General features: G+C 38.2%; 1 protein-coding gene across 2 annotated transcripts; it reads left to right on the top strand.

Annotated features, from left to right (window-relative positions):
• The first annotated feature begins 642 nt into the window (after positions 1-642).
• On the top strand, positions 643-26,498 carry MYOZ2 (myozenin 2). Of its 2 annotated transcripts, none has more exons than XM_019744524.3 (6): positions 643-790; positions 1,323-1,411; positions 12,403-12,572; positions 16,257-16,419; positions 19,154-19,337; positions 26,066-26,498. In XM_019744524.3, the coding sequence occupies exons 2-6, from the start codon at positions 1,336-1,338 to the stop codon at positions 26,298-26,300; spliced, it is 828 nt and encodes a 275-aa protein (XP_019600083.2). In that variant the 5' UTR covers positions 643-790; positions 1,323-1,335; the 3' UTR covers positions 26,301-26,498. The 2 variants fall into 2 exon arrangements, with proteins under 2 accessions (XP_019600083.2, XP_019600084.2); XM_019744525.3 differs by having other exon boundaries at positions 646-790; positions 16,290-16,419.

Genomic DNA, 26,498 nt, shown 5'->3' with positions numbered 1-26,498 from the left:
TGCCTTCCATAGCGGCTGCACCAGTCTGCATTCCCACCAACAGTGTATGAGGGTCCCTTTTTCTCCACAGCCTCTCCAACACTTGTTACTATCTGTCTTGTTGATGATAGCCATTCTGACTGGGGTGAGGTGACATCTCATTGTGGTTTTGATTTTCATTTCTCTGATGATTAGTGATGTTGAGCTTTTTTTCATATGTCTATTTGCCATTTGTATGTCCTCTTTGGAGAAATGTCTCTTCAGGTCCTCTGCCCATTTTTCAATTGGGTTGTTTGTTTGTTGTTGAGTTGCATGAGTTCCTTGTATGTTTTGGATATTAGCCCCTTATTGGAGGCGTTGTTTGCAAAAATCTTCTCCCATTCAGTTGGTTGCCTCTTTATTTTGTCGATGGTTTCTTTTGCTGTGCAGAAGCTTTTAATTAAAATGTTTTTAAAATTCCTTCTGGCTACTATCTCTTCAAACAGGAGGTACTTGATAAAAACTTTCTGTATGTTCATTCAACCATCTCCCAAACTAGAAACACAATGGAGAACCTAATCTTTCTCTGCTCCTCTCTCTCGCCAGCAAGATATGAGTAGCTGAAGTATTTGGTGCTATATATAGTCAGTTGATGTCAGCTGGATGCCAGTCTCTTCAGAAAGGCTCAGTCCCCAGTTGGAGTCGGAGCTGGGGACCATGCCGTCCCAGGCTCAAGGATAAAACCCATCGGGCCCAAGCGCCACCCATACTCCATCTCCAGTCTTTCCTCCACAAACTGGGATCCATCCTGCTGGAAAGCAGTCTGAGCAAGGTCAGTACCCTATTCCCTAAAATGTTTTAGTAGTCAGTTTTCCAAGGAGGTTCAAAGTTGTGACTCATAAATGGGCAATCTTTGCTTTAAAGGGAAGCTGTTGATGCCAATTTTAAAAAGCCACCACGAAAGAGTTCTGGTTTAATCTGCTGTCCTTTCTTCATTCTTACAGTTTGCTGGAACTGATGTACTGTGATGCTGGTACAAATGAAGGCCAGTAAGGAAACAGTGAGATTAAAACAAGCTGGCAAAGACAGGGGGAGGGGAAGGAGGCCAGCTCTGTCACTGTTTCTCACTGCCTGATGACCACTGAACTAGTGTCTAGATAAGACTGGGCCCGGAACTCTGCTCACTGTGACACTGCCTGTCCATGAGTAACAGGCTCTGTCACCACACTAGGAATGCATATTAAAGCCTTTTGGCAGAAAGCGATAGCAAAATCATAAAGAGCAAAGATGCTGTTTTTCAGAAGCACGATTGTGAAACACCCCAGATGAGGTCTTCACATTGCTTCAATGTTTATTTCTTACAGGGAACAGAAAACCATGCTATCACACAATACCATGGTGAAGAAGAGAAAAGAGCAAGCATCAGCCATCATGAAGGAAATCCATGGAAATGGTATCGATAAAAACCCTCTGAGCACTAATGCAGCTGGGCACTAACACCCACCCTCCCGATGTCATTTATCATGCTATAGCTCACTTCCTTTCCATTCTTGCTATTCTGTCATAACAAACCTGGAGCTGCAGGGGGTGGACCAGCGCCTATGGTAACTAATCCTTTTGTAGTCATCCTTTCTCATTTAGAAGCTATTTTCAGATGAACAACTGCTCTGAAGGAATGGAGCAGGCTGACAGCTGATGTACATTCTGCTTGTCTTGTCCTTCCACATTGTACGTTAGTACTGCTCTCAAGTCTTCTTTTTTATTTATTTTATTTTTGGATCGGTCTCATATTTGTCTTCATTGTTCACCCCACATGGTATATCTTGATTTGCTTTACCTTATAGTACGTAAATCATTCAAAGTATGCACTATCACCTTTTTTTTTTTTTTTTTTTTTTTTTTTTACAAAAGTTGTTAATTTGGGATTCATATTCATTGTGAATTTCTTTAACTCTGAAATTAGTTTTCATATTTGGTGATTCATTTATCAAGGTATTTTTGTGTAGAAATCTACTTTTATTTATAATTTCTAGGAAAATATAAAGTTCTTGTAGTCTCAAAGCATATGATTCAAAACAAATTTAATATAAATTAAATGCAAGATATTTCACTCTCTCCTCTTTAAGTTTTTGCAAATAACTCTACAAAGCAATTCTTTATACGTTGCATTTTGATTGTTATAAAGGAAATTCGACTTTGTTCATGAGCAAAGGATATCATCGATTTTAAAAGCTAGTGAGTAGACTATCAGATCCTCGTAAGGGCTGATCTGAGCCATCCCAGGTACAGCTGTGGAGTTTTCAGGATGCCTCCATATTTGCCCTCCGTTGACAAGGAATGTCACCTCTCATGTGACAATACTGAGACTAAGAGATGTGAGATCTGGTGGAGGCAGCTGGGGACAGGGTGGCGTAGGGTTTTCACACTTCACCTTCCCTAAAGAAAGCAGAATAGAACAAATCGAAGACTATTTTAAATGCTGCCATGAGTGCAGTCGTATCTCAAGCATCCTGCTGTTAAGTTTTGTTTCCCATTTTCTGCAGTATGAGATCAGTGTGCTGCACGGAACTCAGTTCCCAGGTTTTGATATGATGTCAAACTAGCTTGGAATAAAGAGGAAATAATTCTGAATCAGATTCCAGAACTGAAATATATCCCAAGTTCCAAAATACAAGCTTCTTTAAAATGTTTAGGTTTCTTTGTATTTCCTGCTTCACATAGTTTACTTGACATTGTTTTTATAGTTTCTCTGATTAACAGGTAAAAATCCGATGATCCCTTGACTTTGAAACTAAATTATTCACCTTAAAACTTGAGATGTGATCATTTTTTTTACTACATTCTAATCATAAATCAATTGACCCATTTAATGAATTCCCAGTTTAAATCATGCGTTGGATTCTACTCTGTTGGTCTGGACAGAGACGTACAAGGATAAGAATATCTTTTTCTTTATTTTATGTTTATGAAATATAAAGAAAAAAAATACAATCATACCTCAAGATGAGGGGAAAATCGCTCACCACTCCTCCCTCACCACCAGTAAGTCCTGGCCACATGGAGTCTGCCTGAAGGCCTCCGGCCCTCCCAAGTCCCAGGTAGATTTGCAGCCCCGTAAGTGAAGTCCCACGCTCTGTGTTTGTTTGCAGCTCCAGTATGCCAGCTAACAGGGGTCATCACAGACCCTTTTTTCACTCCTCTCAGATAAAACAGCTCCAGCACTTTATGGCCCAGTGGAAACGATTCCCATCTTGTATGCCCTCTGACATCTCAGAGGGACCTGTCCTGCCCAGATAGGATGTGCTGCGTCGAGACCTGGAGCTAGGGGACTCTCGTTTTTTCCTAAGGGTGCAGAAATGAGACCTGCACTGCAGAGTAGCCTTTTTGGGCGTAATCCTTCAAACTTGCCAGCACTTCAGAGCATCACAATCTGGGTGATTTCAGATAAAGAACGCAACTCTTTCAAACTTAATTATAAGACTCAATCTAGCAAATTTGGACTGGATTATCCTTTATTAAAAATGCACCAGAGCAGAATGCTTTCAAAGCCCTTCTCCCACCCCCTTCTCCTCTCGGTTGTCAGGATTTTTCTTTTTTGCAGTATGATAACTCATTTATCTTTTAGATCACTTTTCAAAAACATTTAGCCTGGAGTAGAATGGACTGTGACAATGAGACTGCTAAATGAGCTGTCTTCTAAACATGGGACTGAAGTTCAGTCCAATTCTTGTTGTGGGAGAGAGACTATAGCTTGGTGAACCTTTGAGAGCAATCAGTAGGAAAAGATAAGAATCGGAAAAGGAGAGTTTTATATCACAGCACTCATCCCATCTGAAGAAGAAATAACCTCAAAGAATCACTGAAAAATCCTACCCGTATAGACCAAAATGCACAGAACTGGATAGAATGAGAAAAAGTGTAGGTAGCTCCCAGCGCCTACTAACTACACCCAAGCTGTTACTCAGTGTGGCCCATCATGCTTGGTGTCAGTTATGCGCCAGCAGCAACTACAGCGCACTCCCAAAAAGAATGAATAACAAACACGAGGGCTGCCTTCTGTCAGACCGGCCGCCCTCTCATCACGCCATGATCATCATCATTATGGAAGCAGTGAGCTGACGGTGGTAGGTCCTGTGTCACCGATGATGCGAAATCTCATGCTTCACACAGAAGTAGCACAGCCACCTTGCTACCATCTAACTAGCGCTATTCTAAAAGCCAGACGAAAACACCAAAATATTTGGCCATTATCTGTGCATGAATCAGCTGTGGGGGCAAGGAAAGGTGGCTTCCAATAGTTCTGTGCCCACCGGCCCTGTGCTGTTGACCCAAATCTGTAATGTCTCCAGTGTCAATCATCTTCCTCTCTCACTCAGTAACTCATTTGAGAGAGGAATGCTGAAGGAGAGAGACACAGGGAAGGATAAAAAGATAGGGAGAGTACAGTGACAGAAAGAGAAGGCGAATAGGACGGAAGGAGAGACACTCTAGAAGAAGTGGCACCTGTCCAAAAATAGTGGGGAAGGGACAAACACCCCTGAGAAGACCTGGGAGTATGAGGTCCCTAATCTCAGGGACAAGTGACGCTGACAGCTTACAGGAGCTCCAGGAACAGGGAAGACCACAGTGCCATCCGGCTGTTCGGGTCACCCTTCAGTTTCCTCACCTGGGCTTTGCGAGGGCTTTTTGTTTGTATGTTTTGTTTTTGTTTTTGTGGGTCCCCCCTCCCTCCCTGTGACTGGTGAGCAACTTTCCCAGCACACAGAAGAGGACTGGGCAGATTGTTTTTCGTGATTCCAGGAAGAGTTAAGCTTTGTGAAAACAGGAAGCCCAGCTCTAAATGGGGTGCTGTTGTGGATATGGTACCAGGAGCCCTGGGGTCCAGACCAGACACCAGATTCCTCATCTGAAAATGAGGAGGTTAGATTTGTTCATACACCTAATTCTCAAATTCCGAGACTCTAATTTCCTGCACTATGTGCTGAAGTCAAACATCAGTGTATCTGAGTTTCTGCACCAATGACAAAGGCAACAATAATACTGACTTAAGCTGTATGGGCTCTTTGAGAAGCAGAGCGCAAATCCTCCAATTCCAGTTGATAGATTATGTGAAGACCCCTTCTACTTTTCCTGCATCAGCTTATCTTCGACTGTCATTAATCAAGTCGTCAATATCACAATGAGGCCACCAGGAAGGGCTTACTGACCACAGGTCCCACAGAAAACTAACTTAACCTTATGCTTCAGTGTACAAGTCTGTTAGCTTGCTTTGGTTTAAAATTTCACATTAGCAGTCTCATAACCCTAAGAAAAGGCACATTTTATTTTGGAAATTGGGGTATAGAAATATCTTGTGAATTCACAGGTTTTCTGAGCAAGCCATAGCTTGCTAAACCTGTAGTGGGGCCGTCCAGAAAAGCAGCAGCAGAGACCAAGGCTACATTCAGTTTACACCAAAGCGGGAAGTGCAGTGTTTAACTCCAGCCATCCCATCCCATCACTAGTGTTTTTGTTATCTTTCTCACTCTCACATGCTCTAGACGTACATCCTACAAACAGTACTAGATCATTCTGTTTGTGTCCGTCAATACATTGGTAATCTCGTTTCTGAAAAGTTTATAGATTTATACAGTTTAAATGACATTTTAATTCACAGTAAATTTTTGGAAACTTTATGAAATAGTCTTAAAACTCAAATCAAGGCAAAGAGGTATGAGATAGGAAAATAAAAACATCCCACATGGGTTTCTGTATCAGCTTTCTAATGCACAGAAAATCATTAAACTTTTTTTATCAATTGTAGTCTTTCCAGGCATCCTTCAAAATCACAGGGTGGACTGTTGCCTTTTATATCATATGTTGCATTATGCAACAACGTGTATTTTACTGACCAGTATTCAAGCCACGTGGGCCAACGGTCTCGAGACAGGCATGAGAGGCCTGTGCAGGCAGACGCCTCCCCAGGCTCCTGAGCAAACCCACGGGACCACCCAGAGCAAGTCGCTTCCGTGAACCCCCTGCAGTACTGTTGCCCATTCCCCCAGAATCACAGCTGCCAGAAAATCACGGAGAAACAGTTTTAAAAGACCCTCTGTCTTACTACAGTTATTTATAAGTGGGTCTTTTTACAAACTGTGAATTGGATTCACTGATCTAACTGAACGTGTAACTTCATCAGGATCACAATTTCAAATTAAAAATACAGAACTTCCTGTGCATAAATCTTTGTCGACTTAGTATCAGAATGTTAACTATGAAATAAATGTTAAACAAACAAACAAGCAAACAAACAAAAATAAATGTTTCCTTTTGGAGCAATTTAAGCCCAGTGTCTGCTCATAAGACCACACATTGAAATAAGGTTTGAAAAAGGAACTGGGCACATTTTCAACGATCACTGAAGTTCTCCCGATAAAATCTGATTTTCCATTTGGTTTCTAGTACTCAGAGCAACATGGCTCCACAGTATGAAAACTGGGGGAAAAGTATACTCAAAAATCAAGATATCTGAACTTTTTAGTGTAAGATTTTAAATCTTAATTTAACTACCAAAGTATTGTGCATTTGAGGACACTACTGAGAAAAAATATTGGTAACAATTATCTGATACTTCTAGTAGATTAAAAATTGTGTTTTTTGGGTGGAAATTAATTTGATTATAGTCAAGGTCCTGAAGTTGTATGTCGATATATTTTTATAATTAAATATTTATTTAAAGACAATCATTGATTTCCTTGAGATAGTAGCAAAATAGATGAAGTTTCATAAAATCTTTAAAGAATAAATGGAAAATCATGGATCACTATAAATGACATCAATAGGAAAGTATGCCTAACACTAGTATTTTCAATAGATGATCTAATGCCACAAAGACAACCTTCTAATCCACAGGCCAAGGACACATATCCTGAATAAGTTGTATCATTTATCAGGCATCCAGAAGAAACACACGGTTAAGACCCTGCACAGGGGTTTGCAATAAGGGCAGGGAACAGCTGAACTTGGGTTCCACGTGCCCAGTTGACAGCATTCTTCACTCTGAAAGTTAAGTAATGAGAGTTTTCATACATTAGATTCCCCACCTCGCAAGTGGTCTGGAACGCCTGCTCCGGTTACAGCATAAATTTAACTATTGGAAGGAAAGGGAAGAAAACCTTGAAGAATTAGCCCATGTCTTATGTTGTTTGTGCAAAATATAATGACTTCACATATGCCTGTGTCTACATAGTACGCTAGTAAATATTTAACTACGGGTTCTTGGGGGGGGGAAATGCCTTAGTTTGTAAAGTTTGCCAATTTCTGTGGCATGAATACTCCCGCCATGGCCAGTGTCAAGCTACCATCCAGGAGGCGTTGCACGCAGAGTTGGGAAGAGATGCGCGGTAACACATTATATGGTGTTTCCACCACACATACGTTAGATAAAAAATAACGGTATTTTAAAAAGAGCACAGATAATAGCAAAAAGTAGTACAAATGTAGAAAGTGATATTTTTTGAGCATTTCTTTTGTTTTTAATACAACTTTTCTAATTATTAAGTTAATTTAATTTAATGTTAGTAATGGTTGTGTTCACTGAGTTTAACTACTGGTTCCCAGAAATCCTGAGACTGTACCATCCGACTCCTGTGAGTGCATAGCCTTTACCGACTGGCTTCTTTCACTCATCAATATACATTTAAAGATCATTCCTATCTTTTCATGGTTTGGCAGCTCTTATTTAAATTTTTTGTTTTCAGATCATTGTAGTTTCACGCGCAATCGTAAGAAACAATGCAGAGCTATCCTATGTCCCTTTGTCTCATTTCCCCCAATGATAACGCCTTGCAAAACGAGAGTACATCCCAGCCAGAGCAGTACTGAGGCGGTTAAGAGACGTGTGCCAGTCCCTAATCTGCCCCCCCACCCCCGTGTGTGTGTGTGTGTGTGTGTGTGTGTGTGTGTGTCTCTCTCTCTATATATATATTTTTTTTTCTTTTTTTTCTTTTTAAAAATGTTATATAAATGGAATCACAGTATATATAACCTTTGGGGATTAGCTCTTTTTTTCACTCAGTGTCATTCTCTGCAGATGATCTAGGTGTTGCATGTTTCAATTTTTTATTGCTGAGTGTCAGGGTACGGACACACCAGTGTTTTTAACCATTTATCTGCTGAAGTACATTGGGTTGTTTCTGTTTTTCTCTTATTGCTATTAAGAATAAAGCTGCTATGAATATTTGCATAGAGGTGTGAACCTGAGTTTTTCATTTCACTGGGAGAAATGCCCAGTATTGCTGGTAGTTCTATGTTCAGCTTTTAACAGAACCTACGAAAGTATTTTCCAAAGTGACTGTACCATTTTACATTCCAACAGCAATGGATGAGTGATCCTGTTCCTCCATACCCTCCCCAACATAAGGTGCTGTCACGATTTCTCATTTTAGCCATTCTGATACGTGTACAGTGGTATCTCATGGCAGTTTTAATTTGCATTGCCTAATGAATGATCTTGAATGTCTTTTCATATGCTTATCTGCCATTTTCTTTGGTGAAATGTCTCTTCATGTCTTTTGCCCATGCTCTAATTGGATTGTCTGGTTTTTTGGGTTTTTTTACTGGTGAGTTTTGAGAATTCTTTATGTATTCTGGGCCACTGTCAAATATGTGTTTGGCAAATACTGTTTGCCAGGTTGTAGCCTCTCTTTTTATCTTTTTAACAGAGTCTTTCTCAGAGCCAAACTTTTTAATTTTGATGAAGTCCAATGTATCAGATTTTCCTTTAGTGGATAGTGCTTTTGGTGTCAACTTTTGGATTTATTTAACAATATTTTGCAAAATCCCAAAGGTATGGTCATGTGGTTTTTCTTCTTTAACCTCTTAATATGGTAGATTACATCAACTGACTTTTGAATGTTGAACCAGCCTTGTATCCCTGGATAAACCCCACTTGCTCATGGTGTAGAATTCTTCTTCTATATTGCTAAATTCTACTTATGGGTATTTTGTTAAGGATTTTTGCTTCTATGTGCATGGGGAATATTGGACTGTATCTTCCTTTTCTTGTGTTGTCCTTGTTTGGTTCTGGTATCAGGGTAGTATTAGCTTAGTAATGGATTGGGAAGTAGTCCCTCTTCTTTTATTTTCAGGCAGAGATTATGTAGCATCAGTGTTAATTCTACCTTAAATGTTTGGCAGAATTCTCCAGTGAAATCATCTAGCTCTAAAGATTTATTTTTTGAGACATTTAAAATTACAGATTCAACTGCTTTATAGTTATAGGATTAATTAGCTTCTCTGCTTCATATTGGGCAAAAAGTGGTACTTTGTGCTTTTCAAGGAATTGGTCGATTTTTTTCTAAGTTTTCAAATTTATGTGTGGAAAGTTGTTTGTAGAGTTCTGTTTTCCATTTGCTCTCTGCAGTGTCTGTAGTGACAGCCTCTGTTTTGTTCCTGATATTGGTAATTTGTAATTGGTTCCTTCTATATTTTTTTTCTGTCAGAGTAGCTGGAGATGTCTCGATTTTATTGAACTTTTCAAAAACCAACTTCATATTTAACTGATTTTCTCTGTTGCTTTTCTGTTATTAATTCCTGCTCTTATCTTTATTATTTGCTTACTCTGCTTGCTTTGGGTTTATTTGGCTCTTCTTTTTCTAGGTTTTTGAGGTAGAAGCTGATCGTTGCTTTCAGACTCTTCCTCTTTTTTCATGTATGCATTCGTGCTATGAATGTTCCTCTCACATCGCATTAACGCGGTGCCATAAACTCTGATCTGCTCTGTTTTCATTTTCATTCAGCTCAATGAACTTTTTATTTCCCTTAAGATTTCTTTGACCTGTGGATTATTTGGAAGTGTGCTGTTGACTTTCCAAACGTTTGGAGATTTTCCTGTTATCTTTCTGTTACTGACGTCTAGTGTGAATCCTCTGGGACTAGAGATCATACCCTGCGTAATTTCAATCTTCTTAAAATCCGTTGAGGTACATTTTATGGCCCAGGATATGGTCTATCTTGGTGTGTGTTCCATGGACACTTGAAAAGAGTGTGCATTCTGTGTTGCAGAGTACTCTATACATGTTCTATAAATGAGATCCTACTGGTTGATGGCATTGTTCTTCTATATCCTTGCTGATTTCCTCTCTGTTGTTCTATCACTGTTGAGAGATGGATGTTAAAGTCTCCGACTATAACTGTGGATTTGCCTATTTCTCCTGTTCATTCTACAGTTTTTGCTCCATTTTTAGCTCTGTTTTTAGGTACATACACTTAGGATTTCTAGGTCTACTTCACAGATTGACACTTTAATCATTATACAGTGGCCTTCTGTGTTGCTGGTAATTTTCCTTTATTTGAAGTTCAATTTGTCTGATATTAATATCAGATATGACTGTGCTTTCTGTTGATTAATATTTGCTTGATATATCTTTTTCCATCCTGTTACTTTCAACCTGCTTATATTGTTACATTTGAAGTGTGTTTCTTATAGACAGCATATAGTTGGCTCCTGTTTTTTAATCCAATCTGCTAGTTTCTGTCCTTTAATTGTTGTACTTAGAGCATTTATATTTAATGTAATTATTGATGTATTAGAGCTTAAGTCTATCAGTTTATTTTTTGTTTTCTGTTTGTTGTCTGTTTTCCCTTTCCTACTTCCCATGGGATTATTTGAATGCTTTTTAGAATTCCATTTTTATTTATCTATAGTGTTTTCAAATGTATTTGCACAGCTGTTAGTAGTTGCTCTAAGTATTACAAAATGTATGCATAACTTATCAAAGTCCAGTGATGTTATTTTATCAGTTCAAGCAAGGTATAGAAACCTTACCTATCTCATGTTCCTTTATCTTCCCCTGTTTATAACAGAACAGTCTTAAATATTTCTTTTATATACATATATAAGGTGGGACTTTGTTGACATGGGTGGAGCCAAATTTTTTCCTGTGGTACGTGGCTAAAGTGGAATGTCTACTGTGTAAAAGTTATCTGTTTTGCTAGACTGCTCCTTTCCTGGTGTTTTGGATGGAAAGCACAGTCTGTGGTTGGAGTTTTTTTTCGTTTTTGTTTTTGTCCGTACCTGTTGGTGTTTCTGGGTTGCTAGCATCTTAAGCTCCAAGTCTGGTATAAATGAGGCTAAAAGAAAACCCAGAGAATTCACCACCATGTTGTTCCTTGAGTCCTGAGGGCCGTATCTTGCTGAGTTTTCTTTCAGTGTTCTTATGTTTGTTTCATACATAATGTCCTTGATTTTAGTTGTATATAGTTGAGGTATAGGGAAAAGTATATCTACTCTATCTCCCTGGAAGCAGATGCCTTGATACTACAGTTTTTATAATTAGTGGATCTCCTCTCCAGGTAACATCAAAATATTAAACAAACTGATTTTTTTCAAAGCAAAATGGGAATAAATATTAATAAGTAATTCTGTTGTTTTATCCCTAAATACTGCCAAAATGCTAATTATTAGGGTAAATTTATCACATCGTCAAATAATGTTCTAATCAATCGGAATAATTACTTCACTAGTGCCCCAATTTCCCTTCCTATGCATTTAGCAGTAGTCCACGGTGGCAAAAGAACTTGGTGGCATACACAGAAATATATTCCTGGTTAAAGGAGCAAGTGGAGGAGTTTCATCTCTTTTGGATTTCAGAAAAGTACTTTAGTACTAAGAATGGAAAATAATCTAAATATCACTATATGTAAGGCAGGGGGGAAACAAAGGCTAAATTATGAAGAAAATTCAAACCATAAAATACGTAACACAGAATCAAGTAATTGTGATTCAATGCAATGGGAATACTGAGAAGGCATGGGTAGTTATGAATAGAGATTTGAGAGAAGGGATTCACCGAAATGGCACTGATGCTGGATCGGGAAGCATCTGTTCCTTCGAGACATGCCACCTGCCTAATTCACACGAGGCTCCTTCATGCTGGAGGCAGAATGAATAGCATTTTGACAGAGGGAGGAAAATGGGGTGACATGGGTGGAAGGGCAGGCACTCTAGTAATAGAGACAGCTCAAAGTGGTACATAAAAATGTGGGGGGCAAAACAGAGCTTATTAAAAGAACTATAAGCAGTGCTGTTTGTAACTCACTAAGTATAGAGAGACTAAATTCTGCTCCTAGTGACGACAGCTTCCTTCTCACTCGTGCGTTTTCAGCCAAGCACCCTGCTAGGTGCCTTATATGAAGCATTTTATTTAATCCTCATATCAACCCTATGTGGTGGTATTATTACTATAAGCCCATGTTAGAGAGCCCATTGACATTTAGAAAAAATGAGTAGCATATCTTATGATCAGAGAGTAGCGGAGCCAGGATTCAACCCAAGGCAGTCTGTACGGAGACTACCTCTCGGTTCCCACATGCAGCACGTAGCAGGCAATGAATGACGCAATTTAGAAAAGCAATGAAAATGCTTACCTTGGGGTTCCCATGTACATGAATGTCTTTTTCCAGGTGTAGATGGCATGGATCTGGGCAAAAAGGTCAGCGTCCCCAGAGACATCATGTTGGAAGAGCTATCCCATCTCAGTAACCGTGGGGCCCAGCTCTTTAAGATGCGACAGCGAAGATCTGACAAATACACATTTGAAAATTTCCAGTATGAATCGAGAGCACAAATCAACGTAGGTATAACTTGATCGTGTGGTATCCAAATAAATGGGCAGCATTTCTAAACGTATGTGTTTCTAGAGTTCCAAACAAGCGTTCTATGTGTTTTCTTTCTGTTGATCCTGTCAGACATGTTTTTTCATGACAATGAATCGTTTAGGTGAGTAAATACTATGTATGACTGAGTATCTTTTTAGTTCAATAGGGACATTGTAAGCTTGTAGATTTGGCCGTGAAGAACTGGTCTGTCCTGCTAAGAGGAGGGAGAGAGATTGGTGGTATGGAAAGTTAACATGGTCTTATCACCACTAGTTAAATGTTTGGGATGGAAACACTTCCAAAGCACACAGCGTTCCACAAAGTAAGTATAAGCATTTTATTGGCTGAACACATCTCGCCACTGAAACGTGCCTAGGGACTAGACACACTGATCTCCTCTCAAAGCATAAATTCCTCATTGTGTAGGGAAGTCTGCGGCCTGTTAATCACAAAACCAATGTGGACAAAACTCTTTGGACAAAAGGTTTCCTCAACTGAAAGCTAATAAACCAAACAAACCAATTAATTAACTAAATTATATCTTGTATATTACTTTAATGCTATATTCATTTAAACTGTCATTTAGAGAGGTTGTAGAGGAAGACATTCATAGTAGGAAAACTAGCTCTGGTGAAATGGCTTTAAAACTAAAATACCAGGCATAGAGAATCAAAAAGGAATATCGCATTGATTCTGAATTTGAGTGATGGTGGAGACTACAACAAATACATTTTATTTACTGAGAGCTTCTTCTTCCTGTAGCTATGAAAAGTCTGTATGTTTACTTATGATTTTAAATGTAAAAACTTACCAGCTGCCATCACTAATAAGTTGTTTTGAATGGAACAGCTCACTATAGCAAAGAGGCTAATTTCACTGGGATCTTTTACCATAATTAACCACCTTATAGAACTAACATCCATACACACAAACACTCAAATTTTATTAATTCCCCAAATTTCTGTCTTCTTTGTTATGTTTCTAATTAATAGAAAATATTGAGAGGACATATTAAATTAAATAGTTTTTTTTCAACTACAGTATTTACATTTATGAGAAATGATTTTTCACTTGAAGTCATGGATAAATGTGATGTTATGTTACCCTATAATTATGCCCAGTATCCTCTTATCAGAAAAAATCTGCAGCTAATACAGCATGAGCCTAAAATAATCCCTGTCTCAGCTGACGAGTCTGATTATATAATCATATTCTTTCAATAATGACAACAGAGCAACAGCTTTAAAGAGTAAAAAATAAGACAGCTTAAGGGAATTCTTTGAGAAGTCATCTACAGGTCAAGGCATCTGAATAAATGAATAACGCCAGTTTTCATAACTTACATTTACATCTCTAAAAATACTGCTTTAACTATAGTTCTTGGAGGAAGGTACAATAAGGTTAAAAACATCCTTTTGAACACAATATATTCTCTCATCACTAGTATTTCAAATTATTGACAATGACCTTGTACACCTGTGGTTAAACGTTTCGGTTACACATACAATGTATAAAAATATGTCTTGATAATTTTTCAGTATCCCTAGAAAACTGGGCAGTAAGCAAATAAAATAGCCCAATATAGGCATATTGAACTAAACAAATGCTGATAAATAACTCAGAGCAATAAACAATAGCAATGGATGCTATGACGCCAGACGTATTTAAATCGTATAACATAGCCTGAAGTCTCTCTTCCTTAGAAACGAGGAAAGTAGTATTCAAGGAAGCTTACTGACCTGACTTGAGCCATACCATAATAAATATGGCTGACACCCAGCTCTCCACATTCTGGAGCTTTTGACACCAACACCTATCACGGTGGAATTAAAGGAAACACCAGCCTGGAAACAGGAGACCAGGGTTTGGTCCTGCTCTCCCATGAGTCATGTGATTTTAAGTTAATTTATAAGTTGCTTTGCCTTCCAGGACCTGTTTTCTCATTTAGAAAATAGGCAAATGGGCTCAAGTGTTAAGGTGCCTTCTGGCTTTAATGATCTATATTTTCTGGTTTTAATTCTAAGAGAGGAAGAGACTGAGCCATATTATATGATGATACATTTGCTTTATCAAGGTACCAGACTGCAAATTGGAGTAAGCATTGTTAATATGACAGGAATTTTAAAAATAATATTAGGTTCATGTCTATTTCCATTCATTTATTTACATATTTGGCAAATATTCAGTGAATGCTTACTATGTTCTAGATACTATGCTGGAAACTCAGATAAATAAATACAGGTTTTGTCTAGTGATGGAGACAAAATAACATTAAAAGAGAACAACTATTTACTTATAATCTCATTCTTGAATCATCTTTATATGATTTATATCACATTAATCTAATTTATTGACTAAAGTTTCTGAAAAGAGCTTTCACTTTTATTGCTTCCCCTGAGCTATAGATGGTGTTGAAATAATTATGTAACTTATATTTATATATTTCTTACTTTATAACAATGTGTAGGACATCATTAGATGAAAATATAAACGGACTCCCTGGTAATCAATGCTGTTTGCTCAAATACTAAGTATCATTTTAAAAACAGAAAAAATAAGCGCAGCTTTGGACTTGCTTTACTTCCCAGAAACTGGCAATTTCAAGCCACACAAACTGGCTCTGACATAAACAATAACAACAGGAAATGTACATTCTTAAAAAGAAATGAAGGTATATTGCTTGCTACACCAGCCAGTATTGAAGCTCTAGTTCAACTTCTTACACGAAAAGGAAAAAAGGAAATGAAGAAAATAAGCATTCCAGGGAAAATAAAACAGAAGAGTGATTCATGATAGTTAAAATCCTCTATTAACCACTACAAAAGGATGGTAAGCAAAATAATCCACAATTTATAGTTAAGACTACATACGGTGAGACTACATATGTATTTAGCAACTATGCGCATTTTGAAATCTATAGAAATTTTAAATACTGAGAAAAGGGAAAGTATACTATAAAATGTAATTCTGAAATAAGACCAAACTAAATACACTGGGATTCTAAATATATATATTTATTTTGTTCAAAAAATAAGTTTCACTGTGTATTTGGCACAAATTATAGAACAGACTTTTTAAAAACCCTCTTATTTCTATTGCTATTTCAGCAGAAAGCATGTAAAATGCATTATACATGGGTTTATAATTTATATATTTATAACCTGTAAGATATAACCTGCTCTAGCTTTATTTTACTGAGGATCAACTTAACTGACGTGAAGCAAAACACATTTTCATTTGTCTTTCCAACTTTCCCTGAAGGGAATCACACATGATAGAACTCGACAACTTCAGGCTCATCCTATGATAAGGCTTTGTTTGTATACTTCATGCTGGAGGTAGCTCTTGATAATTAACTACTAGTTAGGAAGACTTGGTCTTCCTGCTCATCATTAATTCCCAAGAAAAAGTCCATACAGATAGATGGCCAGTATTGCAATTCCTAAATTAATGCAGAAAGAATGATTTGTAAGTTTCAGTGAAATTCCGTTCAGGGACACATTTCAGGAACTTAGAAAAAATTCACTAGCACAACCAATGACCACATAAATTACTGAGGCTGCATGAAACAATGAAACAGCATTGCATTTAAATTCTAAATACACAAATGCAGGCTTGCACGTATGATAGTTCCTATTTGTGTGTCTCATATTTTTGAGTTTTCAGCAGAGTGTACTTTTGATCAAATGCAGCACAACCTTGCCATGCAGAATGGGAAAATGGACGCAAGCCACTTGGAAGGTGGTTCACAGCAAGCCCCGTTTACTCCTCCCAACACCCCGGATCCACGGAGTCCCCCAAATCCAGAAAACATCGCACCAGGTAAGCCATTGCCTTACAAAGAGAATACTAAGATTGCTGTGCACTGAAATATATGATTCAAGTCATTTGGATCCTTCTGTAAATGGTATCTAAGTGATACATCTTGTCTCACTGTATATCTATTGTGTGGGTAAGTTCAAGATCAATGTTAAGATTTAGACATACAGGAGTCATGAAAACGTTCATGGCAGTCGTATATTCTTTCAGACGGCCCGTTGTATTTGTTGGCAATCACCAGTTATATTAAAAATTAAGTCATTTGCAATTACATTGAAATTCTGTTTGTGTAGGGCTGTACGATTTATGAAACTATACATTTTGTCTTCCTTAATTTTACAATAAGTCCATGACATATTTATTACAATCCTCATTTTGCAAATTAAGTAGCTGAGGTTACAAATGGCTATAAGTCAATATTGACGGATCAAGAATTAAATCCAGGTCTGGTACCAAATTTACAGGTATGTGATCATTATAGGTGAAGACAAATGGAAAAAATACACAATAATTAAATAACTGTGTTAGGGTAGTGGGATTTCAAGAAATTTTAAAAAACATAAAATTAAAAAATTTCCCGTTTCTATATGGCTGACCTCTGTCAACTCTAGGAAAGCAACAGGAAATAAGCCGTGGTAGTGATGACAATGGAGTCATGCAGATTACACCCAGGAAAGGCTCCTCTACTTTCCCGGAGGAGACAGGAAAGGCTACCCAGAAGAGGTATCCTCAAGCTAAGGCTTGCAATAGGAATTGACAGGTGACAAGGATTGCAGGAAACCAATGAGACAAGTAGGAGACGTATGGGACACAAGCAACCTCAAGTGGCTCTGCAGTTCTGGAGCATGAAACGTGAAAGGAGAAAGTCAGGAGGTGAGGCTGGGCTGGTTGGTAGGGACACACGCGTCATGCCGAGGGGTTTCGAGTTTTGTCCTGAGGAGCCATCACAGCACTACCGTGTGAGTAAAGGACGTGAGGGACATGCACGCTTCCCAGCTGGAAGGTCACTCCGCAGCAGTGTACAGGGTGCCCGGGGAGGAGCTGACAGCTACAGGATTAGCAGAAGGTTGTTGTGAACACCCAGGCAAGAGGCAGGAGAGGCCCCGAACACGGCAGTTATAATGGAAATAAGGAGAACAGAGGGAATTTTCTAGAGCAAGGCATCCCGATATGTTCTTTGCAAATCACTTGTATAGGATTTGTAAGCCATACATGAGACTTACTGAAGCAAGATTTCTGGAAGGAAAAGTCTATTATTACCCACTTAAATAGGTACCCAAGGTGATTCAGAAACAAAGTCTGAGAGGTACTATTTTTGAAATCTGCAAAAGTACAGTTGGTAATACTTGTGGGAACGAGGCGCGTTTAGGATAGTCTTCTGTCTTGAACATCTGAGGGTGGAGTGACAACATTTGCTAAGGTGACCGATACAGGAAGAGAAGCGTGATGTATTAGAAAATGGCGTACGTAGGTGTGGACAGGCTATAATGTGTGCCAGGAGAATATTCACTGGGACAGATATGGTAGGTGGTGGAATAGAAGGGCCTGGAGATCAAAAAACGGAACTTGGAACCATCAACACGTAGGTCACAATTAAAGCCATGAATAGAAACGGAATTTTCTAGGCAGAACGTACAGCATAAGGAAAGAGCTTTGAGCGACAGCAGCATTTGAAAGGCAAGCAGAGAACAGAAACCTACTGAAAGAGACAGATGCCCATTAGATGGTGGAGACAATCAGAAGACAAATGACGGCAAACGAAGAACTGCCTAGAAGGGGATTAGTAAGACTTTGAAGGAGATAAACATTTCAGTGTAAAGACAGGATAGACCTGGCTTGACAGAAGAAAACAAAATATTTTCCAGATGAGAAAGAGCGCGGGGAACCTAAATGTCAGTGTGGTGAAGGGTGTGACGCGGTGGAGTTGAGAATTACAGGAAAGACGTGATCAGGTGGCCGTGAGGCAGAGGGCGGAGCAGTCACTCGATGCATGTGACGATGGTTTCCAGTTCATGCCAGGAATGTGCGTGATTTTTAAATGACACTTAGAAAATTTCTAGCTCTTTTGAGAAGAATAAATTGAGGACTTGAGAGCAGAAGCAGAAAAGTTAGGTAAGAAATCTTCAGGGATGAAGTAAACATGGGATGCGTACGTCCATTGCACAAACAACATGCGCCATGGGATTCAAGGAGGGACTGAACAGTAAGAAAGAAGCAGTGGAAACAAACACTCCACCATTTTGAAGCTTAAGCAGTTTCCAGATCACTCAGCTCTGAAGACAGACAAGACCCCAATTATCTCGAACAAATCAGCCCCAAGATGAGGGACAGTTTGTCTTCACTGCTGTTTACGCAGGGCCCAGACCACAGTACAACACTCAATACATATTTTTAAATTAATGCATTATTTGTGATATCTAAAGCCTAGTGTAAATTAATGGAAGGGGCACAATTTTTAAAACTTGAATAGTTTTATTGAACAAATATATACTAAGATAGTCCAGGAAGAAATAACTGTATGATTTGGTAAAATTAAACAGGAAGAAAAGTGGTTTCTTTTGAAAAGGGCTTAAAAATGTCTACCACGCTCAGACTACTCTTTTCTGAGAGAGCATAAAAAGGATGCATTCTTCATAAATTTATCCTGCATGAAAATGAAACATGGTTAAATGTTAGGTGGAGTTTCCTAATTCTCAGGCACTCTATGTTTACTTATTCTTGCTATATTTTTCCAAAGGATATTCTGGGCCCCTGAAGGAAATTCCTCCTGAAAGATTCAACACCACAGCTGTCCCTAAGTACTACCAGTCACCCTGGGAACAGGCCATCGGCAGTGATCCCCAGCTTTTAGAGGCTTTATACCCTAAACTTTTCAAGCCTGAAGGAAAGGCAGAACTGCCCGATTACAGAAGCTTTAACAGGTAATTCAGGTATCCTGGGGGACACTGCTGGCATGTAAAACCACAGCTTTTATATCATGGTACGGAGAACGAAGTCCTCTGATAGAAAAGATTGGTCTTCTTTTAAGAATAGACTCAAAATATCAATATGGGGTAACCCCTACGCTTAGGCAAAGGCTCACTTTTTGCAATATTACCAATATGCCAAACTTAGTCTTTTTTGGTATAAAAATGAAGAAAATGATTCAGAAATCACCATTATAACATCAAGATTACCTCCCACCTTTAAAAAAATGTTATTTTAATAATAATACCTCATTCAAAGATTGATATTAGTTTGCGTGTTGCCTCCAATGACAATGCTGTTGAAGAATTTCAGAATTAATTCACAGATAATAGCACCACGAGAATTAGTGCCATCAAGTTTAGTAAGTGTAATTCCGGGTTCCAATTATATGTTTTTAAGCCAGATTAAAGGTAATTTAGGGATTTATGACCCAAGACACCAGCCTATGTATAAACCAAAACTTATGCTACCAGAAACAATGCCAAATATCTGCTTTTCAGTTTACTCAATCGACATTTATTTTTCCCTGTTATCCATTTTTAATAATGTCCATGGAGAGTTTAGATATATTTTTAATAGCCTGAGAATCCATTCTTTAATTAAATGATTTTCATTTTAGGGTACAGTAGCTCCAACATGCTGTCTGACACCCACAAAAAAGCAGACCCAGTGTTTAGGCTGCTTAATGACTATTCATGTAAAAATTAATAAGTTAAAAATAAATCATTGGTTTATAAAATACCACAAAACGTGCATTTAAATAGTGATCATGTCCCGTACTTTTTAAACTATGCACAATTAAAATTTTAGTTTTTACACACTACTAAAATAGTAGTATAGCATTACATCTATTATTAGTAATACACCGACTAGTAAGTACCACACCTACTGGTGCTGAATCTCTTCCCGCACACGTCCATTGCACAAACAACATGTGCCATGCGATCCAAGGAGGGACTGAACAGTGGCAGAGGAAGGAGGCTGGAGGCCTAGTCTGATCAATGGTATACGCGTCCATTTTTTCTGAAGTGAGAGTGTAGAAATTTCTGGAAAGTAGAACACCAGGGGAAATGGAAGATAATGGGTTACTTTAGGTTTGTCTTTGAGAGCAGTGCTTTAGAGATGCCATAGGACCCCGCTGTGCCCCTAGGCTGCTCAGCAGCTTGGTTCCAGGTCTACAAACAGCCAGGTGTATCTGCTTGGTTATAAAGAGATGCCTACTGATAGTCAGGGACCAAATGACCACTTTCTCAGTGAGCGCAGTACCATGAAATTAGGGAACGTAGTGCCCTGTGCTAAAGCAAGGCTTCTGAGATGTAATATATACACAGCATGTGAGTTTGTGTGTGTGTGTGTGTGTGTGTGTGTGTGTGTGAGAGAGAGAGAGAGAGAGAGAGAGAGAGAGAGAGACCTTGTTAACTCTTCTCCTTCACTTGACAAAATTTTATTCGTTTTTATATATACATCAATATAGAAACAAAACCTTAAGAGCTTAATGTTAATCAACATTACAGTCTATTCTTAGATTCTTCATTATTGGTAAACAACATTAACAGGTGAAGCAAACATGATTTGCCACTTTGACAATCCTAGGCAGGTAACTTGCAGAGCCTTTGCCCTTAAGTACGCGCACCTGGCTGCACAAAGTCTGAGGCCTCGTCTGTCGCATGTGTTATTCTAGAAGCCTACTGCATGACAATAAGGTGTAATCATAGCTTCGGCTTACATGCTTGCTAAATGAAGGAGACTATACAGAGTCACACGGGTAGGAAATAGAAAATCCATTTCCAGCTATGACAGACTAGTTTATATCAGAACAACTTCACAAAAATAACTAGGAAAGCTAGTTATTATAAAAATTATTTTAAAAAATGTTATTATAAAAATTGTTTTAAAAAATGACTGAAAAACTATCAAGGAAGTAGGGACTTAAGGGCCACGATCCTGAACTTAAGGGGAATTTAGAGGTGTAAACTCAGCATTTGGTACCAGGCAGGCAGAACCGAACCCCATTGAACAGATGTGCACTTGGGTTATTAACATACAAAGGAAGTTAATATGTATATATAGATGATAGATATAGCTATCGATATCTAGCTATATCTAGATATATAATAAGTTTATATTAATGTGGAAGTCAAAATATTGGCGACTGACTGTGATGGCAATAGAGCGTTGTTAACAACTGGATAGGGCCATGTTTCGTGCTCCCGAGGTAACCTAGCATGTGCAGTGGTTACACGGTTGCTTCCTCTACAACAGCTATTGTACATTGTTATGAGGTTTTCTGTACTTTTGTTATATTTAATAATAGAAATGTTTTTAAAAATTAAACAGATTGCATGGCAGATTAAGCACAGCTGAAGAGAGGATTTATAAACTGATGCAGACAGTGTTCAAACTGGAGCATAGGGGATAAAAAAGGATTAAAAAATGCAGGAAAAGAGATGAAGACACACTTGGAACAATAATCAAAATGCCAATTGATATGTGTGATTCGTCTCAGCAGGGAGTAACAGAGAGAAAAAGGCAAAGCAATATCCGAAGAGTTAATGGCCAAGAATTTTCCCACATTGGCAAAAGCCATCAAGCCTCAGTTCCAGAAGTACTACCCCACCCAGGAAGGGTTAATGCAATGTCAGCCACACAAAGGCAGGAGTGTAAAGCTGCTGAAAACCAAAGACAGTAAAAACATATTAATGTTTGGGAATAAAAGACACATTATCTCAAAAGAGTAAAAATAAGACAGGTGATTTCCCAACTAGAATTGCAGGAGACAAGGGAATAACACCTTTAAAATGACAAAATAAATAACCACCAGTCTATAATTCTATATCCAGTGAAAATGTTCTTTAAAGGTGAAAGGTAACATAAAAATCTTAATGCACATTTTCAGACAAAGATGATATTTATTGACCTCTGCTAGATAATGAAACAAAAATAATAAACAAAAGGTGTCAGTATAGGAAAATAAAAATAAAACTGTCCTTATTTACAAATGACACGACTCTGTCCACAGGAAGCTACAGGTTAGTAACGAGAATTAGTAAGAAAATCTAGTAAGATAACCAAGTGCAAGTTCAGTATACAAATTAATGATATTTTTATATGCCAGCAACAAATAATTAGAAGATAAATAACATTCATCAATTTTTACCTTATGATTTGTACACTTTTTAAAATGTATCTTACACTTAAAATAATCACAAACAATCACATAGGCAAAATAATCTTAATAGGTATCTGGATCTTTATAAATTGTGACAAAAACCATTCTTTGAATCAGTCCAGAACATGTTCCAGCAATTCAAAGAGAAAAAAAAAGAGGTTAAAATAATTTCCAGGTACAATTGGGTTAATATCTTCAGTGACTATGTTACTGAACCTCTCCTTGTATTAATTTCTTCATCTGTAAAATTCTATGATTATAAGATTAAAGTACCTTTAAATAACAATATCTGCTGTAGATTATTTAAACAGGATTTTATTTTATCAAACAACTCAAGGTTATGAGAAAATAATTTGACCAGAAATTTAATTCCTCACACAACTAATATAGATACACATTTCTAAAATGCGATGTAGTATAATTTTTCCTTCTCTTTCTTAAATAATTCAACATTATATTAAGACTTTAACATATCTATTCTTTTCAGTTTTTTGCAAAAACAAATGAGAACAACAGAGAAAGAGAGATAAATAGTTTCCAAATACTCCCATAGTCCTTTGCAATGAGTAAAATAATATTACTTGGTGGCCCCCCATCATTACACATAATAACTAGATGCTGTTACTGAAGCGTTTAAAGTGAGATGCAGTCGAGTAGCATCCATCAGGGATAATGACTGGATGAGAACTGGCTCCCAAGTCTCACCATGATTTCAAAACGGCCCACACAGTTAATACAACTTTGTATTCCTATTCTCCTTTTGAGTATATGTAAATATTACACTATATTCAAATAATACTATAGTGAACCCACACAACACATGAGGGAAGAAATTAAACTAGAAGCAAGGTTTCCAATTCTTCTTCAAAAAGCTATGAGACTATGTCACTGATCCTCTCCTTGTATGAATTTCCTCATCTGTAAAATTCTATGATTCTGAGATTAAAGTACCTTTAAATATGTTACATACATTGGGTAGTTAGTAGAGTACTTTAAGTTCTATACAATCATTTTATGTTATGCTTTACCTTATAGAACAATCAGTAATTAGTATGGGTGTATTATGTCCAGCACTATTAATTTGTACAAATGCAATCCCATTACCAATCAAAAATCCAACAAAAAAGCATCTATTAACTCTTCATCTGAGTGGAACAGGCTTATCATTCACTGTAGCGTAGACAAAATATAAAAATCATTTTAAGTCAGACCTTTGTTTGAAGAATTTGTGTTATGGGAGTTACAGGGATACACGGTTACCTTTTAGTAGAATATTCCAAATCTTTTAGTGGAAATTTATGCTTCACTAACTTTGACTAAAACTTGAACCTATTTTCAGAGGTCTGAAATATCTCCCTTTGAATGCTTAACATCTCTTAATGGACTTTCTTTACTTCGTGTGCAGAGGGCAATAAAAATTCAAACAAACAGGATATAGGCTCAATGGTGCCAAAGAAAAGAAAACTCTGTTTTTCAAACAGCAACCTTTTGCTGGATCAGTGGTAGGAGGTAGGAGATGGGTGATGGACCAGAAGGGAATGTTTTCTTTTACAAGAGAAGAAACTGACCTGCAAACTGGGAGGAAGAAAAACAGCACAGAACTGGACGAAAAGGGAAGAAGGAGCGAGCTAAGTGCCAAACCCACACAGTGGATTTCATGGCAGAGGAACATTTCTTCTTTGATTTAATTCAGAAAAAACAAAAATGAGTAAAATTCATTTATGGAATACATAAACATGAGATTCATTGGCCAAATTCAGCCTAAATCTAGAAATGTTCAAGTGCAGCCTCTTATATCCAGTGGATAACCACGTATTCTCAAACTCCTGGGAGTGGATGCATGGCCTGTGCAATTGCACGCCCCGCACCTAGAAGGGCCATGCTTGGCTCAGTGCTCTGCTGTTTCTGTTTTGAAATTCTTAACAATTTTTAACAAGAGCCCCAGAGTTTTCATTTTGCACGGGGCCCTACAAATTACATAGGGGTGCTGAACCCAGGCTCTGAGTTTCAGAAGCGTTTCCTGACCGACCAGGGAGACTGGTGCTTTGTACCCCAAGCTCCTCTGCATCCAGGATGTTCTTCCCTTAGAGGAACTATCTTACTCCACGATGTGCTACTGTTTTCCTCACATTTCTCTCTTTACTTCTCTGTGAGCTCACAGAAGTTAAGACTTAGTACAATCTATCTTTGAATTCCTAGCACATAACAGAGTATCTAGATATAACAAGCAATAATTTATTTGTCACATGAATACATGAATGAGTCAACAAACGAATAAACTATATATGATGGTGAGTTTCTAAAATGATAAAATATTATCTTGGAAATCTTGGACATCCAAAAATAATAAGTTTCATTTATGGACTGAATCCAATTTGAGTCATAAAGACATTTTAATTCACTAAATCAAATGACAAAATGTAGGACATTGAATCAGCTAGTTGCGTCATGAATGTGACAGCACCGTGGCTTGACATTTAGACACAGCCCACATAGGCTGACATTCCTAAACACACGGCTTTACTTAGGAAGTGATGTCAGAAGGCCCGATACCCCTTAGGGATTACCTCGTTGTGCTGTGATTCCAGTGGCTAGAAAAGCAGGCCTCCATTGAGCCTGTTGGCCTGGGTTTCAATCCTCGTTCTACAACTTAATAGGTGGGTCATTGTGGGCAAGTCATTTAACATATTTGTGCCTCAGTTTCATCTATTACATAGGGCTATTAATAGAAGAACTCACAAAGTTGTTGTTGAGGATTTAATGAGACAATCAGGAAAGCCTTGTACTCCAAGTGCAACCCACAGACCAGCTGTGGCATCACCCTGGAACTGGTTAGAAATGCAGAATGTCACACTACACTGACTAAATTAGCATCTGCACTTCAACAAGGGCCCAAGGTGAATCCTGTACCAGTTCAGTCTGAGAAGCGCTTACAACGTGGCTGGTGCATGGCATGCAGTCCATAACTGCTTGCTTTCACCATTACTGTGCTTTCTGCAGCTTAAAATTCATAAAGCATCTGGGTGGTAATCGACATTCTTGATTAATATCTGAAATTAAAGGCACTTTAAGTACCCTTTCCTAAGCGCTGAATGACTGCATACAACAATCAACGCTACAGGAATTTGGCTAAGGAAGGACTAGACGGGCGGGATGTTGGAACTTACAGGTAGAGTGAAGGCAGGAGGAAATCCCTTAGCAGGGGAAAGACACAGGGCTGGCAAAGGCACAAGGCAAGACACTTTGGGACGACCTCAGAGTACAGGCAATAGGTCAGTTTAATCCCAAACTAAGAGCACATACAAAGGGACTTGACACCGCTACTGTTATCAATTATGTTTTATCGTAAAGGCACAGCCCTTAAATAGAAATGCTTGTCTCCGACGTCAAAAACTGGAAAGCATACTAAGAACAGAGCGTAACAACATGCCTGGGAAATAATGAATTAAGTTGCTTTCTATTTTCCAGCAAATAAATTTGAAAATGAATTTATTCTTTTTTCTTTCCCTACAGAGTTGCTACCCCATTTGGAGGTTTTGAAAAAGCATCAAAAATGGTTAAATTCAAGGTTCCCGATTTTGAGCTCCTACTTCTAACAGATTCCAGGTTCATGGCCTTCTCCAACCCTCTATGTGGCAGACGGTCCTTTAACAGGGCTCCTAAGGGATGGATATCTGACAACATCCCTGTAGTGATAACAACTGAGCCTGCAGAGGATCCCACGGTACCAGAATCGGAAGACCTGTGAAAAGAGAGCTGTATGTGCCACAAACCTCTGAACAAGTGTTGCTGTTTCATCCTCCTACTCACTGGCAAAGCCACTCACACGCTCCTTCACTAGCAGTATCTTAATGGCAATCTAGCGATTTTCCTTTTACGACATTTAATTTCAATCTAAGGTCAAATACTAATAAACAACTGAAAATATTGTTTTAAAAACTTTTAA

The sequence above is a fragment of the Rhinolophus sinicus genome, chromosome 15, assembly GCF_057876585.1.
Source record: "Rhinolophus sinicus isolate RSI-liver-muscle chromosome 15, RSI-T2T, whole genome shotgun sequence".
Taxonomy (NCBI): Eukaryota; Metazoa; Chordata; class Mammalia; order Chiroptera; family Rhinolophidae; genus Rhinolophus; species Rhinolophus sinicus.
This window is presented reverse-complemented; position numbering and strand designations above follow the sequence as displayed.

What these genes read in the sequence shown, in the direction of transcription:
- MYOZ2 (XM_019744524.3), top strand. Translation starts at nt 1,336, where the DNA reads ATGCTATCACACAATACCATGGTGAAGAAGAGAAAAGAGCAAGCATCA. An exon ending in AATCGAGAGCACAAATCAAC is followed by an intron (nt 12,573 to 16,256) that starts GTAGGTATAACT and finishes CATATTTTTGAG; the next exon opens with TTTTCAGCAGAGTGTACTTT. An exon ending in TCCAGAAAACATCGCACCAG is followed by an intron (nt 16,420 to 19,153) that starts GTAAGCCATTGC and finishes ATTTTTCCAAAG; the next exon opens with GATATTCTGGGCCCCTGAAG.